The sequence below is a fragment of the Sitodiplosis mosellana genome, unplaced genomic scaffold (genome assembly GCF_009176505.1).
Source record: "Sitodiplosis mosellana isolate CC-2019 unplaced genomic scaffold, AAFC_SMos_1.0 Smas_scaffold_6162, whole genome shotgun sequence".
Taxonomy (NCBI): domain Eukaryota; kingdom Metazoa; phylum Arthropoda; class Insecta; order Diptera; family Cecidomyiidae; genus Sitodiplosis; species Sitodiplosis mosellana.
In genome coordinates, this window is record NW_022601403.1 from 7102 (window position 1) to 26126 (window position 19025).

General features: G+C 35.5%; 3 protein-coding genes across 21 annotated transcripts in view; 2 read left to right on the forward strand and 1 right to left on the reverse strand.

The window, feature by feature from the left end:
• Positions 1-960: 960 nt before the first annotated feature.
• LOC129574377 (U6 snRNA-associated Sm-like protein LSm1) lies at positions 961-2615 on the reverse strand. Its single transcript, XM_055456347.1, has 3 exons — positions 2335-2615; positions 2071-2215; positions 961-1598 (listed from the first exon to the last, which is right to left on the reverse strand). Exons 2-3 carry the CDS (start codon positions 2123-2125, stop codon positions 1243-1245), a joined length of 411 nt encoding a protein of 136 aa, XP_055312322.1. The 5' UTR covers positions 2126-2215; positions 2335-2615; the 3' UTR covers positions 961-1242.
• Positions 2597-9975, forward strand: LOC129574374 (mitochondrial proton/calcium exchanger protein). Of its 14 annotated transcripts, none has more exons than XM_055456331.1 (8): positions 2597-2747; positions 4641-4899; positions 5979-7058; positions 7195-7658; positions 8096-8353; positions 8915-9019; positions 9116-9382; positions 9543-9975. In XM_055456331.1, the coding sequence occupies exons 2-8, from the start codon at positions 4794-4796 to the stop codon at positions 9624-9626; spliced, it is 2364 nt and encodes a 787-aa protein (XP_055312306.1). In that variant the 5' UTR covers positions 2597-2747; positions 4641-4793; the 3' UTR covers positions 9627-9975. The 14 variants fall into 14 exon arrangements, with proteins under 14 accessions (XP_055312306.1, XP_055312312.1, XP_055312305.1 ...); XM_055456337.1 differs by having other exon boundaries at positions 2661-2747; positions 5982-7058; XM_055456330.1 differs by lacking the exon at positions 2597-2747 and adding an exon at positions 3167-3353.
• A 2700-nt stretch (positions 9976-12675) lies between these two features.
• The window catches only part of LOC129574375 (trehalase-like), a 46144-nt gene continuing 39794 nt past the window's right edge, over positions 12676-19025 (forward strand). For 4 of the 6 annotated variants that reach the window (XM_055456340.1, XM_055456343.1, XM_055456345.1 and 1 more), the window contains exon 1: positions 12741-13884. The gene's annotated coding sequence lies outside the window, so the exon portion shown is untranslated. Of the gene's footprint in view, positions 13885-19025 lie in introns of all 6 variants that reach the window. The other 2 variants (XM_055456344.1, XM_055456342.1) reach the window with 2 other exon arrangements.

The window sequence follows — 19025 nt, forward strand, 5'->3', positions numbered from 1 at the left end:
ATAAAATGTCTGATTTCTTCAGTTCCTCAATTCATTACAAGAAGTTGAATTAGAATTAGACTAATTGTTCAATAGACAAATAGAATTTTTTACTTCCCGTTCTTTTTCCCTGTTTAAGAATGCCATTGTAAATACGTAAAAAAGTATTTTAGAAAATGAATTCTTGCAAAAATTCAATTTGCATGCAAATATATTCCCGAAGGGCTTGCGACGAACAAAAATAAATGAATTATTTCCAAATATTCGAAATATTTCAAATAAGGTGTTATATTGAATATTCTTATGGGCAATTTGGCTATTTCATACGTCGCATTCCCTTCGTATATTTCATCATAAATACATCTAAAATATGACTCAATCTTGATCGACACAACTGTTGGTGAAAAAGTAAAAAAAAAAAGAATTGGAAAATTTCATTTCATGCATTAGGTGAGATATCTTTAAACACAATTTCAACTGTTTAAAAATGTTTTTCTATCGAAAGAAAATCGTTTTTTATGTTAATAAGGAAATATAAAAATAAATTGACCTTCCTCCCATAAATAGCTGGTATCATCATTTTTTTTTGTTCAAATTAATTAAAAAATTAGAAAAGAATTGAATAGAGTGTTTTGTTTGTTTGTTTTGTCTAAAACCAGATAACGAAATTTCGATAAAGTTCAAACGTTTTATTTGCATTTATTAAACCATGCCAAATTCAGATATGTTAAAATAACCCGTTGTGTGGTTTATGAAAAGCATCATTTTATGATGATCATAATGAATGAGTTTCTTCAATGCAAATTTGTAGTGACAACGTCGTAGCAGTGTGAGCCTGATTTATGTCAATGCACGTTTCTCATCGAAAAAAAAAATGTTTCACCTGTTGGACGATGTCCAAAATCTGAGTTTAAATCCAAATTACCATGAAAAGATGTTTCAGCTCTTCAATTTATTTAAACCAAAAGAAAAACGGATGTGTGTTGTCAAGATGGGAATTCGAATTTTATTTACATTAAATTTCATTAAGTTCACTTTATTCCATACACGAGAAAAAAAAGTATTTTAATAAATCGTCCCTAAGAAGAAGAAAAATGAAAATGGTCGACATTTGGACTCGACGTCAGTGTCACGAATATCGTGCAGCAAAGATCAAATTTAGGTTGACGACATGTAGAAGCCACCACCAAGTGATTCAAATTGATGTGGCTGCTTTTTTTAAAGCAAAAATAAGAATGGTAAAAATGAGAATGAGAACAAAATTCAGTATTCTTCGTGTGTTAGTTCGGTGTTGACATTCAGACCACGTTCTTTGAGAGCCTTTGAGATGAGACGATGTTTTTCGTAGCGTTGTTCTTGTTCTCGTCGTTGTGAATCCAATATGTCTTCGACCGACACTTCTTTGAGCGGCAAATTTTTCTCCTTATCACGATCGATTTCGCCGAGCAGCACCACATTTTCACCACGAATTATGAAGATGCCTCGTTCAATGTCACCGTATTCCGTACCCACGTGAATCCGTTCGATGGTTTTGTGCAGCACCAAATTTGCAAATTGATCCACCGATCGCAGGTATCCAATCAATGTTCGACCATCACGTAAAAGTACCATTAATTTTTCTGGAATGAACGAAACGATTTGAGTGTGTTGAAGTTGGGAAAAATGTGGAGTAATTTAAGAAAAAGAAGAGTTTTCTTTGACGATGTTCAAATACTGGGCGGAAAATGTCAAGAAAATGTTCATAAATGTTCAAAACTGTTAGGCAATTGCAATTTGCAATCTGCAATTGAATTTGAATTGAACAAAGAAAATACTTTTGGTGCCGAACACTATTCGAGAACTTATCAAAATTGAATTAGATGTCTTTCTTCAATCGAAATTTTTCTCTTCAATAAAAAGCCTATGCCAACGGACTGGTGCCACCGGTAAACAGAACCAATAATTAACAACTGACTTTTGCACCGTACAAAATTCATTCCACTAATAATCATTCTTCACTATGATCAATTGGAACAAATTGCAGCGAAGCAAAATAATCGCGATTCAACCGATGCAAAATGCAAAAAAAAAATAAGAAAATATTATGCCTACTGTCAACTTCTTCCAGCAAGTGTGCGGTGCCAGCCAATGGGTTTAGGTCGTCCATTTTGTGTGTGTATGTTTTTGTCGCAGTCAGTGTGGAACTGCAAAATGTTTAGGCTAACTAGTTATTTTCCTCGTGATGATGCTTTAACTTCTGTAAAAAGAACGAACAATTAGAAACGGTGCAAAATTTCGAACCAAAAAAAAAATTGATCAGTCTCTTTGTTCACTGAGTGAACTTCACTCTCACCAGAATCGGAGACTTCAACTAACCTGAATATAATGCACCTCCTTTCAAATCATTCTCACTTCAATGTGTGTCGGCTTTTTGCTATGGCTTATGCTAATTCAGTTAAATTCACCGCTATCTCCTTGATTTGCACGACTTTTTTTCTCCCTTCAATACCAAAAATTCTGCTTCGTTCTTCTTATCCAATTTCAATTTATTGTTGTTGTTCCATGAAACCGTGGTTAGTACAGAAAACTATACCGAATCATGGTTGTTGACATTGACAGATGCCGAACAAGATGATTCAAGTTTGAAATGTCAAAACTTTTGATACACACGCACACACTTGAAGCTCATCTGGTCTCGAGTAGAACGGTGAAAACCGAGGATATTTGTTGACTCATTGAAACGATGCAGAAAATAACAAAAAATATGGAGAAAAGAACTGGGATAAAGAGTGAGTTTTTTGGTCATTAAATCGAAGAAGTCATGAAATACAAGGTGAAAATCGAAGAAAAAATTTAAGAAGCATTTTTTCAATTTCTTTTTCGTTTTATTCCAAATTCCGAATCCTTTGCTACCGATTGAAATGCATGAAAAGAAATCGGTAATGCAGCATCCAAATCGCTAACGATGATTGTGCATTTCTACACATTTTTCCAGACTTCTGATCAAAAATCAATTGTTTTCATATGAAATACCACAAATTTCAATCGAAAATCCCGAAAAATAAAAAAATGAAGCCGTCTTTACTTGATCATAATCAAATGTCTACAATTGTTCCTTTCCCAAAGAAACAATCATCGCATTTCACAAACTTTGCCGCTGATTCACATGAATCCGAATGTGATTTTGACAGAATGGACTTTGACAGCTCCACCAAACCGATGTTTTTACGTAACCAATACACACGCAAGTTCTTCATTCGCGGATATTTCACTGAAAATGAAATAAATCGTATGATTGTGAGAGATGGAGCGAAAAGACTAGCGAAACAAAGAAGGAAGAGCACACATAGTCGATTAAAAGCACGCTTTCGAACAAGTGAACAACGAGTGAAAGAGTGAGCAAACGAAAAATCAAAAGAAAGAAAATAGTAGGGAATAGAAAAAAAAATTCGCTGTAAAATAGATGACAACGTTCGAAACGTTGTTGTAAAGAACGACAGCGTATTATTTCTGTGTCACATATTAGAATTGACTTGGTCATGGGCACTGTACGGCTCCAATTGTTACTTAGGTGAAAGAAATTTTCGATTTTTTCTTCTCGGTTCATGTGATTTATTGATTTTTTTTTTCTATTGGAAATTTGTTTTGCATTCGTGAAATGCATCAACGTAATGTGTATGTGACGATTAAATGTGGAGTGTGTGTATTTATATTTTTCTCTCTTTCTTTCGCTGTGAATTGGATCGGAAAATGAATGTGTGAATGAATCTTGCACTTCGGCCAATTTGTGTGAGGTTTTTTTGGTTGAGAAATTCTTTTTCATGAAAAATCATTTGGTTTTGTTGTTGCGCTTCTTTTTTTCCGACAAGGTTTTTCATCATTTTTATTCCTTTAGTACATTTTCGGTTGGTGGTGTTGTTGTTGTTGTTGTTATGATGTGTGCGTTGTGCGTGTGTTTGTGTCTGTGTTTATGCCGTGTTACATTTTATCTCTAGCCTAAAATGTGTTTGATTGTAACATTAATATTTTTTTCGTCGCTTCGTGTACAGACAGGTGATAGCCTTAAGAACATTTTCGGAGAAAATCCACACCATTTTGCAATTCATATTTTTCGCGGACGAATTCTATGACGCATTTTGTGCTTCGGTGACAGCTTTTATTGCGTTTTGCGGACCGGTTTGAGTTGGCAAGAGTGTAATCGGGAAAAGTGGGAGATAGAAATGTATTGGGAAAAAAGTTTACAAGTTACAGAAGAGAGTTTTGTAAAAGAAAGAACAGAAGTGTAGAAGGGAGAAGAGAATTTTAGAGGAAAGGATAGAAATGTAGAAAAGAGTGCGAGAGACAAAATAGTAATGGAAGAAAATGAGTGTGTTGAAAGAGTGAAAGAGAAACAAAACAAAATATTGAAAAACAATGAAAGGGAGAATGTTTGAGATTGTCAGGAAGAGAGAGGAAGGAAGAGAAAAGGAAAGGGGGAGAGAAAGGGAGATAGAGGGAAAGCCGAAATAGTCCAAGAGAGAGAAAGAATCAGACCGATTGAGCAAGTAGAATGGCTGGAGCAAACAAACACAAATGTTCGCGGCGTACTTTCGTCATTCGATTGACATTCAAATTGATAATAATTGTTGTTCAATGGCAAAATTTTGATGTTGATTTCTCTGTTTCCACTTCCATTTTTGCAGCTGAATAAGAAGAAACACGCATCACAACATCCGAAGGAACTAGAAATTATTGTTATTTTTTGATCGCCCTGAACGCGTGCGCGCAGCTGAAACCTGGCTAACACCGATTACACACATACCACTACTATAGTTTAAATTAGTGAAACAGCAAACATGAATTCACTGTTGATACCAACATGCTGCCGGCAATTGATTACAAAATATGGCCATCGATTGAACGCTATCAAATTGAATGACGGTTGTCAACACATGTATCGATGTAAGTACGATGAGAAATGGGCTTGTGAACTACTACTATGAAAACGGTGTCAATTCATCGAAGTGCAACTCGAATGCCAATACATGAGAATAGATAAGTCATCGGCCAAAATTCATCTTCATCGATTCAGCTGATGACTTAGAGAGAGAGAAAAAGAATAAAATGGTAAAGAGCAAACAAAATTCATTCCACACAGAAAACCTCCAAAAAGTGAAGAAAACACAAAAAAAAACTAAGAACAAACACTGAAAAAAAGGCGGAAAACACCCAGAGATTGCATATTTACTGCTGAGTAGGCCTGAGCTGAGCTGAATTTGCTAACTCAGGCGCCTGAAGCGGTATTTTAGCGTACTTACGGTGCAAAATTGTCGTAGCACGCTGGAATTTACCCAAATATAATTAGAAAAAAAAAAAAATCAGTGGGATTTTCAGCGTGCCACGACAATTTTGCACCGTAAGTACGCTAAAATACCGCTTCAGGCGCCTGAGTTAGCAAATTCAGCTCAGCTCAGGCCTACTCAGCAGTAAATATGCAATCTCTGAAAACACCTTTAGATCGTGTCATAAATACGCGTTTGATAAAAATTATTGTGAACAAATCGAGCTAGCTCGAGGTTAAAATTATAGCAAATTAAAGCATGCACAAATGCAGTGTAAATAGCTCCGAATTTCATGGTCACATTCATTCGGTTGTGTTTTCCACATCGCAGTAGAAAGAAACATTTCGTTTACAGGACTTTTTTTGCATTAATTTTTACGTCACCTACTCTGTTCGCGGCGTGGAAAGTTTTCGAACGTTTTGATAATGCGAGTGTATTGGGTGAGTGCGTGTGTGTGTGTGTGTGTGTGTGTGTGTGTGTGTGTGTATGTGTTCGCACTAGCAAGCTCGGTGTCATTGGTTTGTTCGCGTGCGGCTCACTCAAACATATGATCAACGCATGGCATCGTTCATTTGTCATTCGAGTTGCGCAATTCCAAATTTTCTATTTCACACTGTTTTTCGGCACTTTTCTCGCCGACAGAAAAAAACAAACAACAAAAACATGAAATCATAAAGAAACAAAATTTTTCCATTGCAGCAGCAACGAACAAACAACATTCGCACATCATTCGTCAGTATTCGAGTCGATCGCCGTCATTGACATTGGATCGCCTAGCGCTACCATCGTCTGTATGTTTAGTGAATAAAGAATTATGGCACAACAGAGATTGGCAATCAACGTATACGATACGATCGTTTTCGTTGAGTTCGGCGCTTCGGGAGCAGGCATCGTCGAAGGTGGAAGAAACGGTGCGTAAATTGCAGGAGAAAGAGCGTGAAGAGAAGGAATTAAAGAGCAAAGCGACCGCATCATTGGCCGAAGCCACAAAGCCAACGGATGTTGGGATAGCGACATCATCAACGAGTGCCACCGTCGCTGCCACAGCTGCGGCCACATCGGTTGTGCCAAAAACAGTGAAAAAGAGCCTTAAGCAACGTGTTTGGGACGAATTAGTTCATTACTATCATGGTTTTCGGCTATTATTCATCAATATGAATGTAGGGCGTAAATTGGTCGGCAAATTACTTCACGGTGAATCGCTGACACGGCGAGAATATCGCCTGTTGATTCGCACCACCGGCGATATGTTTCGTTTAGTGCCGTTTTCTGTGTTCATTATTGTTCCATTTATGGAATTTTTACTGCCCGTGTTTATTAAATTCTTCCCCGGCATGTTACCATCCACATTCGAAACGGCCAGTGATCGCGAGAAAAAGGCACGCAATCAATTGAAAGTGAAATTGGAAATGGCGAAATTCTTACAAAAAACCCTCGACGAAATGGACATGCAGAATAAAGAGCATAATTCGGAAGAGGCCAAAGATTTTGTACTCTTCTTCAATAAAGTACGATCGTCCGGCGAACACGCAACGTTTGAGGAAATTATTAAATTTTCCAAATTATTCGAAGATGAAATTACATTGGATTCGCTGTCACGACAACAATTGACCGCCATTTGTAAATTATTAGAAGTTGGGTCGCTTGGCACCAGCAATTTTCTCAGGTTTCAACTGCGCATGAAGCTACGATCACTGGCCGCCGATGATCGCATGATCCAGCGCGAAGGCATCGATTCGCTTACCACACAGGAACTTCAAGCCGCAAGCCGAGCAAGAGGTTAGTGACATCATGCAACATGCATGCAATGTCTTCATAACAAATTAAGATTCAAGATTTCGAAATTTTTTATTTTTTCCACTTTTGATTTTCATTTTGAATTGAAACTTGATTGAATATTTTTGATTATTCGCAGGGATGCGCGCCTACGGCCTCTCTGAAGATCAACTGAAGCGGCAGCTGGAAGAATGGATACATTTGAGCTTAAACGAAAAAGTGCCTCCGTCATTGTTGCTGCTCAGCAGAGCCATGATGTTGCCCGAAGAAATTCCCTACGCCGAAAAACTCAAGGCATCCATCTCATCGCTACCCGATGCGGCCGCCATTCAGATGCGTGCTGCCATTGGCGAACGTGAAGGCAAAATTGATAACAAAACACAAATCGAAATCATTCGAGACGAACAACGTAAAATCAAAGAGGAATTGGAGGAAGCCAAAGAAGTGGCGGCCACCACCGAAAAGGAAAAAGACGTCTTACTCGATACAGCTAAAGTTATCACAGACGATATCACACACAAGGACATCGATTTGGTTTCGGACGCTTTGGATGCTGTCTCCGATCGAAAGAACATGATTATCGAAAAGGAAGAAATCAAGGAGGTAAGCTGATTGAGAGCACGGTTTTTGTGGTTTGATTTAAGTGAAGGCAAATTTGGGCTGAGTTTCAAAAGTGGGGATTGAATGACAATATTCGTCTCTTCTTTTATTTCTTCCACTATCAAAAACACAATTTAAGTGGATTTATTTCACTTGTTTTCAATCAAGACTGGGGAGTTTTTAGTCGAATTTGATGATTTTGTACAATTTGATTTTTTGTCAAATTCGATACAAAACGTTTCAATCAAATAGTCAAGTTTAATCGATTCCAAACATTCTCGAACAAAATTCATTAAACTTGATTACAAAAAGACCGGCTTGATAAAAAAAAATTGACAGAAACACTTTGAAATGAAATTAACCACAAAAATCAGTTTTTCTCCGGAGAATTTCGTCCATATGAATATTTTTCAAATCACGATTCATATTTTCATTTTCAGCTCAAAGAGGAGATCGCCGAATACAAAGAAGATGTGGAGCAACTCAAGGAAATCGCCAAAAAGTCCGATGTTAAGATTAACGTTCGTCAATCGGCAGCGGCTAAAAGACTGCTCAAGAAGGTTGATGCTATGATTAGCAAACTTGACAATGTCATGGACGGATTGGAGAAGGAGAAGAAATTACAAGTCGACAGCACCGAAGAAAAAACCAGTGAAGAGCTTGTTCGAATCGATGAGGTCATGAACGTTGTGCGAAAGGTAATGATATTTTTTTGGGATTTTTTTTCCACTATTCATCACTATTCATGAAATAATAATTGGTTCAACTTGTTGGAATTTGATATTGGTTCTAAATATTTCGTTGCGAATCAATTCGAATTGTTTCTTCAAATTAATTTTCATTCTATTTTCTCTTAATGCGAAAATCAAAAAAAAAAATTCTGCAATTTTTATAAAATTTTCAAATTTAATTGTTTTCGGTATTTTCAATTTTCGTTTTTAATTATCACATTTTTCATCTATGAAATATTAAACCAATAAATTTTCAAAGAAATTTTTCGTACGAAAAATCGGAGGAAATTTCCTATGCAAAAGTGGTTCAGTGGCCCAAAAAATTAATTGCGATATATATTTGAGTAGCTACCATTTGACCAATGTTTCGATTCTGCCCTTTTTTCTTCTAATGATTTGTCAATTTCTTTCGCTTCGAAAAAGTGATTGAAAAATAGAGAAATTTATGTTTGACTCAAATATCTCATTGTATAAATTTAATAAAAGGAAATTTCTGACATTTTTTTTTCATTTTGTGAAAAAATATAGATGCAAAAAGCCACAGATCAATCAAAGATGGATCAGATTTCAACGTTCTTAGAGCGAATTGATGACGATCGAGATGGTCAATTGAAAGTGGATGATGTCTTGAAGGTAATGTTTTGGTGTCATTCTATGAACTCAAGAATAATTTGAAATCAATTAAGAAATAAATGAAAAAAAACTGAATAAATGTCAATTTGCTTGCAGATCTTCGAAACAATTGGAAAGGAGAATATCAAATTGAACGCAAAACAAATTGATGAATTGCTGGATCTAATATCGAAAGAAGAGTATCTGGAGAATGAAGAGAAGATCCAAAAGGCATTAGAAAAGAGTAAGGAGGAGCGTGAGCAACGGCAGCAAGAGAAGTCACAAAGTAAATCCACAGAAGCGGCACAGGGCGATGAAACGCTAAAAAAACACGATGACGAAAAGCATATTTTGGACGCCGAAAAAACACCTACTTTTGACTCTGTAAGATACTTTCAGAATTTCAAAAATGGCTTCAAATGAATGCTTTTTCCCTGTTTTTCTTCTCAATTGATTTTTTTTGTTATTTATTTTATTCAGACTTTTTTTTTCATTTTCTTTCCCCAACTCTCTAATCTTATGTCATTTCGTTTTCACATTCCAGAATGAAGAACTTCTGCAGAAAAAGATAAGTGATCTGGACTTGAGCGAAAAATCGACGAAAAGTCCAACCAAGCCTAGTGTGTAATCATTGATCATACGTTGATTTAAAACAAAATTTAGGTAATTTAATGATGATAACGAATGAAAATGAGGAGAAACATTATGTTCCACTTTTTACGATGTAAATACGTTTCCCGGAGGAAAATTATCGTGTAAATTTTTCGATTGTACAATTGTATGTTCCAGATGCAATGGAAAACGCTTAACAATAAAAATGCATGATGAAAAAGAGAGTAGTTTTAAATTGCGACCTTTCTTCTAGTTCAATTGAAAATTAATTGAAAAAAAAACAAACATTGTAAAACCATCCCAAAATCGCTTTGTTCAAGAAAAAATAATTATGACAATAATAACGAAAATCGGATAAAGACGAATTTTTGGAGTTTTATTTGTGTTTGATGGCTAAGACGGGATTTCATCAGGTTTCTTCAGAATTTTATCAGGTTTTATCAGCTATGGACTCAATTCACTGTAACAGAACAATCACTAAAAGGCTCTATTGTGAACTCAATGATAGAATCAATGAGAATCAACTTTCAACATAAATGGAACATTTAATACTATTTATTTCAACTTTCCACCAAAAATTTCAAAATTTTCCAATGCAGAAACGACTAATTCGCATTGTATCAAACGAAAAAAAAACTGTTATTTAAATAAAAGTCATTTACTCATAGTAGATTTATTTTGAACGATTCCCACTTGAAAATGAGTACTTTCAACGTTTCTTCTTACTTTTCTTATTCGAATTTGATTGGTTATACCGTTTTGGCTTTCATAATTTTTTTTTTCTTGGAATAACGCAAAATGAAATTTTGAACAAAACACTTTCTTAATTGAAATTACATCAAAAATTTAAAATTATTCATTTTCATCATTCGGTCTGGATTTAAGTGAAAATTTGAATAAGAAAAACCATGTAAAAGAACTTGAAAAAACACGAAGAAAACGGTTTTTCTTAGAAAAATCATAGCTGAAATGAATTTTTTTGAGGTGAAATATTTGTATTTTTTTTTTCATTTAATTTTTGGAGACAAATGGGACGAAAAATATTTCTGAGTCTTATTATTGTCTATTTATGAACGATGAACCTTCGTATTATTCTTTGTTCACGAATGTTCGAATATTCTCAAAACAAAAATATCACATTTTGTTTCTGTCTATCCTCCTAAGGCTCTCCTATCTTACTTCAAATAACATTTCATAAATTCACTATTTTTGTTTTGAGATACGATGCAAAAAGACAGATTACAAACCGCCAAATTAGCAATTCGTTATACATTTTTGCCAAGCTGAAGAATATGGCTGTTATTTCATTCAATGGAAAGGTCAATTTAAATGAATTGCTGTTTCCAATTTTAAAAAATGCAAAGAAAAGTTTAAAGAAGAAAAAATCCAAGGAGAAACCCCGAATTTTGGAAATTTTTCAGAAAGTCATATTATGGCGAATTTTTTTAAATTGTATTAATACGACTGTTACTGATTTTATCGAAAATTTAAATCCCAAATTTAAAAGAAATCATCAATCCTGAATAGGTAAGAAAAGTTCTGAGTATTTTTTACTATTGCAAGTTTATTAAGCGCTTGAATATTTTTTTTTATTTTTTTTCAGTTTGAATTAAATTATGAAATTATGATTGAATTTTGCTAGGCATTTATTCCATTTGGTTTTCCATTTAAAACGAGCAAACAATTTCATCATTCTCTAGCTGATCATTTTTCATTATTATCATCCATGCGTTGTATGGAAAATTTCATTTTATTCAAGACTTATTCATGATGATTTTAAAAAAAATTGATCTAATAGTAACATTTGTTGAAAATAATTTAAAATTAGATCAGATTTAAATAAAGTTTATCCCAAAATCGATTTCAATTTTTTTTCTTTCAATTAATCAATTCGATCATTCAAAAATTGATAAGACATTTCTAAAATTTGTTCACGCAGTTCAATATTTTCATTGAAGTTTAAACACATTTTTCCTATAATTTCTACAAAATCAATAAAATAAATTCTCTTAAATCATCTGTTGATTGTAATTTTCTAGAATAAAAATTCTGACCTTGAAAAAAAAAATCCGAAATATTATTTTTCGTCAAGAAAAATCAGAGGTAATTCAAAAATATGATTGCATGTAAAAAAAAGTCGCTTGTCGAAAACTCATCAAATAGTTTAAAAATAGTTGTTTAAATTCAAGAAACCCCATTTGGCCATTGTGGTTTGTGCGAATGCCAAAAAGTGATTTTTTAGTGGCACCACTTTGACTAGCTGAACTGAAAAATACCAGCCCACCGCAAAACGATCTAATTGCCTGTTCATTAGTACATATTATCTGGTTGGTTTCTGTGTTCACGTGCCAATGAATCAGAAGAATGAATGTAGTGTGACATAACATTGTGCTAGATTCGGTGCAATGCGTTCGTCACCGATTGACGAAAACTTCGAAAAAGTGATTTATTTATTGCATAAATGCAACCACATAGTCATATCCAACTCTCGAATAGATGTCAATGAAAAAGCGTTATCAACAATGTTGATAATGACAAAGTGCAAACAAATAAATATCACATAATTTCCGGCGTTTGCGACGGATGATTCGTGAACAAATAAACCGAAATAAATTGCGCTGTTGTGTTTCGAGTGCGGAGAAAATCGAATGTGACGAGCACAGCGAATTGATGGCACGTGGAGGATGATTTAACGTCGATATCGAAAAAGTGTTGTGTTATGGCGTCTTGGAGTCGAAAGATGGCAGCCGCACACAGACACTTACACATGTCACAGATCTCGATTCCAATAAAAATCATACGGTATAATACACGACAAACAGCTGGTTTAATGTGAATGTGGACAGAATAAGAAAGGTCAAAAACGTTTCGGTGTTTTTTTCTCTTCGCTTTCGATTGTTGCGGTGTTCTAAAGCGGCGACAGCGACGACGACAACGGCTGCGATAGATATTTTACGTAAGCTGCGATACGATATATACGGATTATATCCATTTGACATACTTACAAGTGCGAAATAGACGACGGGCTCCGCATACACGAACACGTGCAACAACCGAACGCACACAATCGCAAATGTGATAAAAGACGGAACGAAAAAACGGTTGTGTTTGACAGTGATGACGCCGCCGCAATAAAAACATATGTTTGTATTCGCTGCGGACTATCCTAACAAGCAACGCACACATGGTGGCTGAATCGCAACCGCTCCACGCTCAACCAGAGAGAGAGAGATAGAGAGAAAAAGAGAGACACACACACACCGATGATGAATAGCACGTTGAATGAATAAACACACGACAAACGCGCTCGAATTCAAGCAATGAAACATTTTTTTTTTTGGTTTTATTACACAAAAACCAAACAAACACTTTCCTAAGCAGTTCATTTTCTATCAACGTAAATTCCAATGAAATTGTGAAAAAAAAAATTTCCATCCAAGTGAATTAAACGTTATCAATTGTGTGGTGTAGTAAGGAAATATTACAAAAATCATTCAGAATTTTCTGTGAGAAAATTGTTCATTATTCAAAAAGTTGAACATTCTGATGAGAGTTGATTTCATGCATCTGTAATTTGCAACACGAGCACGAATCTGTTTTTCGAGATTGGAGAAATAATAACTACGAACAAAAAACCATCAACGAGAAGCCATAGGAAAAATATCTAGCTAGCATATAATCAAAACAACACTAAACTCATATACGAAGAAAAACGAAACAACAAAAAACTAAATAAATATTCTATTAGAAACAAGCACGAGACTGTGGCATTGGTGATTTGGCGGTTGGTACGACGAAAGAAAATTTCCGAAGATATCAAAAGGCAACGGACAAACACGAAACAGTCATAATAAGAATAACAAACGAGAGCACACATTTGAAGTCAGCTGTTACTCTTTTTTTTATTTTGTCGGTGGCGAATTTTTCATCAGAATTTTCTCATTAGCACTGTTTCTCGCCGTACGATTTTCGCTGTACGTGTGTTTCGGCTGTACAAAACGTTTGTTTTTTCTCTCGTTCTTGTGATATCGTGTGTGAGTTTTTTTTTCATTCTATATTCAAAGTGTTTTTGCGACCAGTCGGTAGAAGAACGTGTTTTTCTTTGTTCGGGAAAGTGAATTTTTTTTTGAGTGACTAGAAGTATGCGAAGGATTTATTTCAAATACACATTTGGAGACACACATTGGATTTTTTAATTCAATTTGACGGAGAACACTTTTGACGGAATTAGCAAAGGACTCGAGATATCGTTCTGAAACTGAATCGAAAAAATTGTGAGTATTTTCATATATTTCGTATGCATATGAAACGGCTTGCGACTCAATGGAATTTTTAAATAATAAGCACCTTTGGTTATATGACAAATGCCTCGATAATCAACATGCACGGAAGATGCGATGGAATTATTTTTGCACATACAGTGATGCTGGGTTTGTTGTGCAGTTTTTTTGCTCTGTTATTGTATTGTGTGTATTATGTGATTTTCAATTACATAAGTTGATTGTTTTTAGCGGATCGAGAGCGTGAAATTACGTGAAAGCGTCAAACAATGTGTAGATGCAGAGATAGAAAGACAGAGAGAGAGAAGTGGAGGGAGAAAGATAGAGAATATAGGTAAGGAGACAAAGGGACAGTGAGACAAGAGTCAGGGAGGCAGATAGGCAGATTGACAGAGTGACAGAGTGGTAGAGAATCAGAGGGATAGAGAGACAAATAGAAATAAGGAGAGAATAGAAAGAAATAGAGGAAAAAAACCCGATAAATAGACACATCAATAGAGTAAACGAGATAGAGCAAGAAGCAGTCGTCGCGCGTAGCTTTCTGAAAAAGTTTGCAATGTTATTAACAGTCACTATCTACATTCGAATGCATGTGTTACTTAATTGCATACATTTCGATTCACACGGTTACTGAGTGAGCGAGAGAGACACGGACGGAGTGCTTGTCGGTGAGTGCTGCGTCATTGTGGTCGTTGTCGTTGCTGTCGGCTTGCTGCTGTGTGTGATCAGAGTTCGTATTGAGGTCGAACCGAATTCTATATAGAATGCATAGCTATAGACACCATAAAACTCCCACAACTTGCTCGGGATTTTTTCCCTTTTGCACATGCCGCTCGTATTATTTTTTTTTTTGCTGATTTGATGAAACTGACGCAGTCGAAAATGCACGGGGCAAAATTGGAATGCGTTTGTATTCTAACGCAATACTGTCCCAACGATTTGTGTGGTCATTAACATCGGCTCTTACGTCAATCCACCCAATATTTGCCGTATTGAAGTGAATTTTTTAGAATGGAATTCGCGTTATCAAAGTCTAAAGTGAATTTGCGTACGATTTGATGGGGGAGCGCAAAATATGCCAAACGACTACACGTCAAACGGAACGGAATTTTGGCTCGTTGAACGGAATTTTCGCTCGTATGGAAAATTAACAATTACCCAAATTAAGTCATTCATGGCCCATTACATTCGGCATTAATACGCACATTGCGTGGGTTGATTGTTTCAAGCAGGAAAACGTCGTGCGGCGGATATTTGAAAATCGCTTCTCAACAACCGAATTGAATCTCTCACTTTTGCCGACCTTTTCAATTCTCATCAAAACCCGTCAGCCATTTGTTTGCCGTTTTGCACGCCTCTTTTGTTCTAATAACTAAATTGAAAGAAATTAACCGAATTTCATGCCGTTCGTTTCCACTTGATTTAAACGTTTAACTGTTTTGTTCAACGTGTCAATGTCAAATGAAATACACACATTATCCACATATTCACGGGCACGTTTGCAACGCTTATGCATGAATTTGTGATTTTCTCAGCACCGACACGCTTCATTGAGACAATCTGATTCTTGGAGTCACATAAAACAACGAATAACACATGACTTTGCACCGATTTCTTCTGTTTTATGAGAAAATAAGAAAAAATTGTGAACACCGCAAAATTTTCATTGAAACGTGCTTTTTCGCTGATGCGACACATTTGCACTCGTTCCACATCATTTTATTCGTTGCACAAATATTCATTTTTTGCAAAGCGATTCAACAACAGAGAAAAAAGAAAGACGCCATTCAAAAAGGGAAATATTCTTGAGGAACTAAATTGACTGGAACAATATTCTCAATTTCGATTCTTTAAGACGATAACATCATTGTTTTGAAACAAACAATTTCAAAACAAATTGTTAATGATAGGCCACTCAAAGGAAAATTACAATTAGAATAGACCGTTTGAGGAAAAACACTATTCAATGTGGGTATTAATTTATAATTAGTTCGTTATTATGGCGATATGACACTTTTAAATTGAGGACAATATTTGCAATTCAAGTGCCATTGATGAGCATTAGCTCGAGATTATAACGCGCATTTTTATGCAATTTCAATCAAATGGGCTCGGTTTTTTTAAGCGATTTCAAGGTGAATTTTTCAAATAATTCTCGAGCAATTATTAGGGCCCCAACGAAGTCTTGTTCAGTTTGGAACTCAATTTTCAGTTTTGGATTCAACTTTGAGTCCAGAGCAAGTTCTCTTAGTTTTGCGTTCAAATTTTTCTTGTAAACTCAATACTTTAGTTTTCAACTCAATTTCCCATACTAATTTTTCGACTCAATTTCTCGTCTCAATTTATCGTTTCAATTTCTAGTCTCAATTGAGTTCGAGAGGAAGACTAGAGTCAATCAATCAATTTATGAACAAAATCAAGTCATTCTCAACTCGATGCTATATTTTCAGCTCGTTGAGTCGACTCCAGAATTCAAACTGAAGTGTAAGAAATTTTCAAAACCCAGAACTGAACTCTTATCGAAAGCCACCCAAGTTTTTCTTCTTCTTAAGCCATTCAAAGTCCTTATTGCATATTTTTGCAATCAAATTCATGTAAAAACACCCTAGTGGTTACTCAATTCATAATTCTAGAGAAAAATCCAAGAAAAAAGTCACACCAGTTCGTCTCAGATCCGGATCAATAATAATCGTTAATGCATTCGGTCATACTAAGCATTATCCAAAATTACCAGAATACTCATGCGATGACTCAGTGAAATTTCACAATAATCCATTGATGTGACGTCACGATTTTCGGATCGAAAGCCGAACGGAGAAGAAGAAGAGCGCTCGCCGTGGTTCGCTGTGAGTTTTGTGTGAAGAGTGGAAAAATGAGCAAACAAAGCAGAATTTTTTTTTTGAAATGTCGTCGTTGTCGCCTCGCTTGTGATATTTTGAGTTGTGCGCTTTGAATTCGTTGTACAGTCTCGCACAATGTTGATGCATGGTGTGTATCGTGTGAAACGGTCTGCGGATAACGCTTTTCGACGAATCCTATATATGTATCGTATTACGGAACTCAATATAAACACATCATCAAACTGTACAAAACTCTACGGCACAGCACGTGTGTCGTTGTTGGTTTCGTGCATTTGTGCGAGACGGTCCGGGCCAATCGAGGTTTTGGTTTTTTTTTGAAAGCATAATAAATTGGTTGACCTTTTCGAGTGCAATTGGTGGTTCAATTAGATTACCAAATGAGTTCGACCTAGGTCCCTCGATCACAAATTCCAAACTAGATTGCTTTGTTTGTCGCTCATTTTCGAACATTTCATACGACAAAAAAAAACGAGCCGTCAATCACGACCGTGGTTATCAAGAGATTTTCTTTTAAATCACACATATTCAAAAGGAATGCTCCGGGTGATGCGTGTACGCGACTCGCGTAACGTAGCTACGTGCGCTCGAGCCGCAAATGTGTGTGAGTCTGTGACGTCATTTAGACGAGCCCCTCAAAAATTTTAATCTATTTGTTTGATGAACTGGTCGAGCTCGTTTGTAGCTCTCCATGGCGTTCGCTGCGATCGATGGCCATACAATTCCATGTGCTTGCACAGAGTGTTGCGGACACGGGTCTGTTGTTTTTGTTGTTCATCCTATTCGCAACACCATATGTGTGTAAACAATCAGCAGACATACGTAATGCTTTGCCATTTTCATTGAAAAGAAGCGACATCAGAACTTCACCGATGAGAAACAACACCAACGGGCTGAATTGCGCGTAAAAACTTCTCTATCACAAAATATCGTTGTGACTCGTGTTCTCGTTCCCATAACAATTTTTTCGCCTCTGAAAATGTCACTTGACACATCAAAATTGTCACCTCAATTCGAATGACTCAGTGTGCTTACAAATCGAATGAACGGAAAAAGAATAATAAACCATTGTTTTCTGATAAAGATAATGACAATTTATTTGTCGCATGATAAGAAATCATCTTAATTCACAACGCTTCTTTTAGACACTGTTTTCGAATTGAACATTTTAGCAACGACCGATTACATAAAACATCATTGTCTCGCCTGCAAAAATTCATACTCCAAACTGTTTGCTCGATTGCATCAGCTGTTTTTTGCTTCTCGAGAGTGAAGTTGACGACTCTTTTTTTTTGTATGGAACGATCGTTGAAGAAATGAAGCGTGGAGACTAACACAACAGTGCTAGTGTAATAAACACAACAGTATTCTAATGCAAATTTCTAATTTTCTTATTCATTAGCTAATAGATACATTTTTCGATACAAACAGTGAGAATTTCAAAGTACAAAGTTCTTCGACGCAGACTTTTACTGGAATTGCATTTAAGGGGGAATTTATTGCGAAAAATTAATATATACTCAGATTTCTTGTCAATTTACATCAAAATTCCCTGTCAAGTTCTCATTGATAAGAACATTGATGATGTTTCATTGATCAATACAAACATTTGGTGTAAAAATAGAAGCGAAATTCTTATCAATTGAAGAATTTTAGCGAAAATGTATTTCTAGCATTGTAATATGAATGAAAGTCCTCTTGATCGCGATTGATCACAAGCAAAAGCGTTGATTGAAATCACGAACAGAAACATTGACTTTTCGTTCACGATCACTTTTGTCTCGTTTTAAACAATGGTTACACTATTTACATCGTATTCTGGTCGATGTTTAAATTATAGAGTGAATGAGAGTGAGATAGAGCGAGGGATGAGCGAGAAAGATAGAGAGAGAGAGAGTGAGGGAGAGAGAGACAAATCCCTGCTTTAGTTTTTGTTATTTTTTGCTTATAATCAAATAACAATTATTTTGCATTCGACGAATCAATGAATAAACGAATCTATTATTTCTTGGATTTTTCTCAACAAACCCATCAAACAAACTGCACACTAAAAAATATCTGTAAAACTTTACACGATAATAACAATCAAAATGGGATTTATATGACGAATCGTGTAAAACATTAAAATATCGTGTAATTTTTAATGTTTCAAAGTTCGTTCGACAGCTCATAAAATCGTTCAATTTATTCAAAGAATGGAAAAGAAAAAAAAGCGAAACGATTGGTTATGACGATGTTCATAATTTGAAATTCTCAGATTAGACCATTTTCCATCAT

What these genes read in the sequence shown, in the direction of transcription:
- LOC129574377 (XM_055456347.1), bottom strand. Translation starts at nt 2,125, where the DNA reads ATGGACGACCTAAACCCATTGGCTGGCACCGCACACTTGCTGGAAGAA. An exon ending in CTTGCTGGAAGAAGTTGACA is followed by an intron (nt 1,599 to 2,070) that starts GTAGGCATAATA and finishes CGTTCATTCCAG; the next exon opens with AAAAATTAATGGTACTTTTA.
- LOC129574374 (XM_055456331.1), top strand. Translation starts at nt 4,794, where the DNA reads ATGAATTCACTGTTGATACCAACATGCTGCCGGCAATTGATTACAAAA. An exon ending in AAGTGGATGATGTCTTGAAG is followed by an intron (nt 9,020 to 9,115) that starts GTAATGTTTTGG and finishes ATTTGCTTGCAG; the next exon opens with ATCTTCGAAACAATTGGAAA. An exon ending in AAACACCTACTTTTGACTCT is followed by an intron (nt 9,383 to 9,542) that starts GTAAGATACTTT and finishes TTCACATTCCAG; the next exon opens with AATGAAGAACTTCTGCAGAA.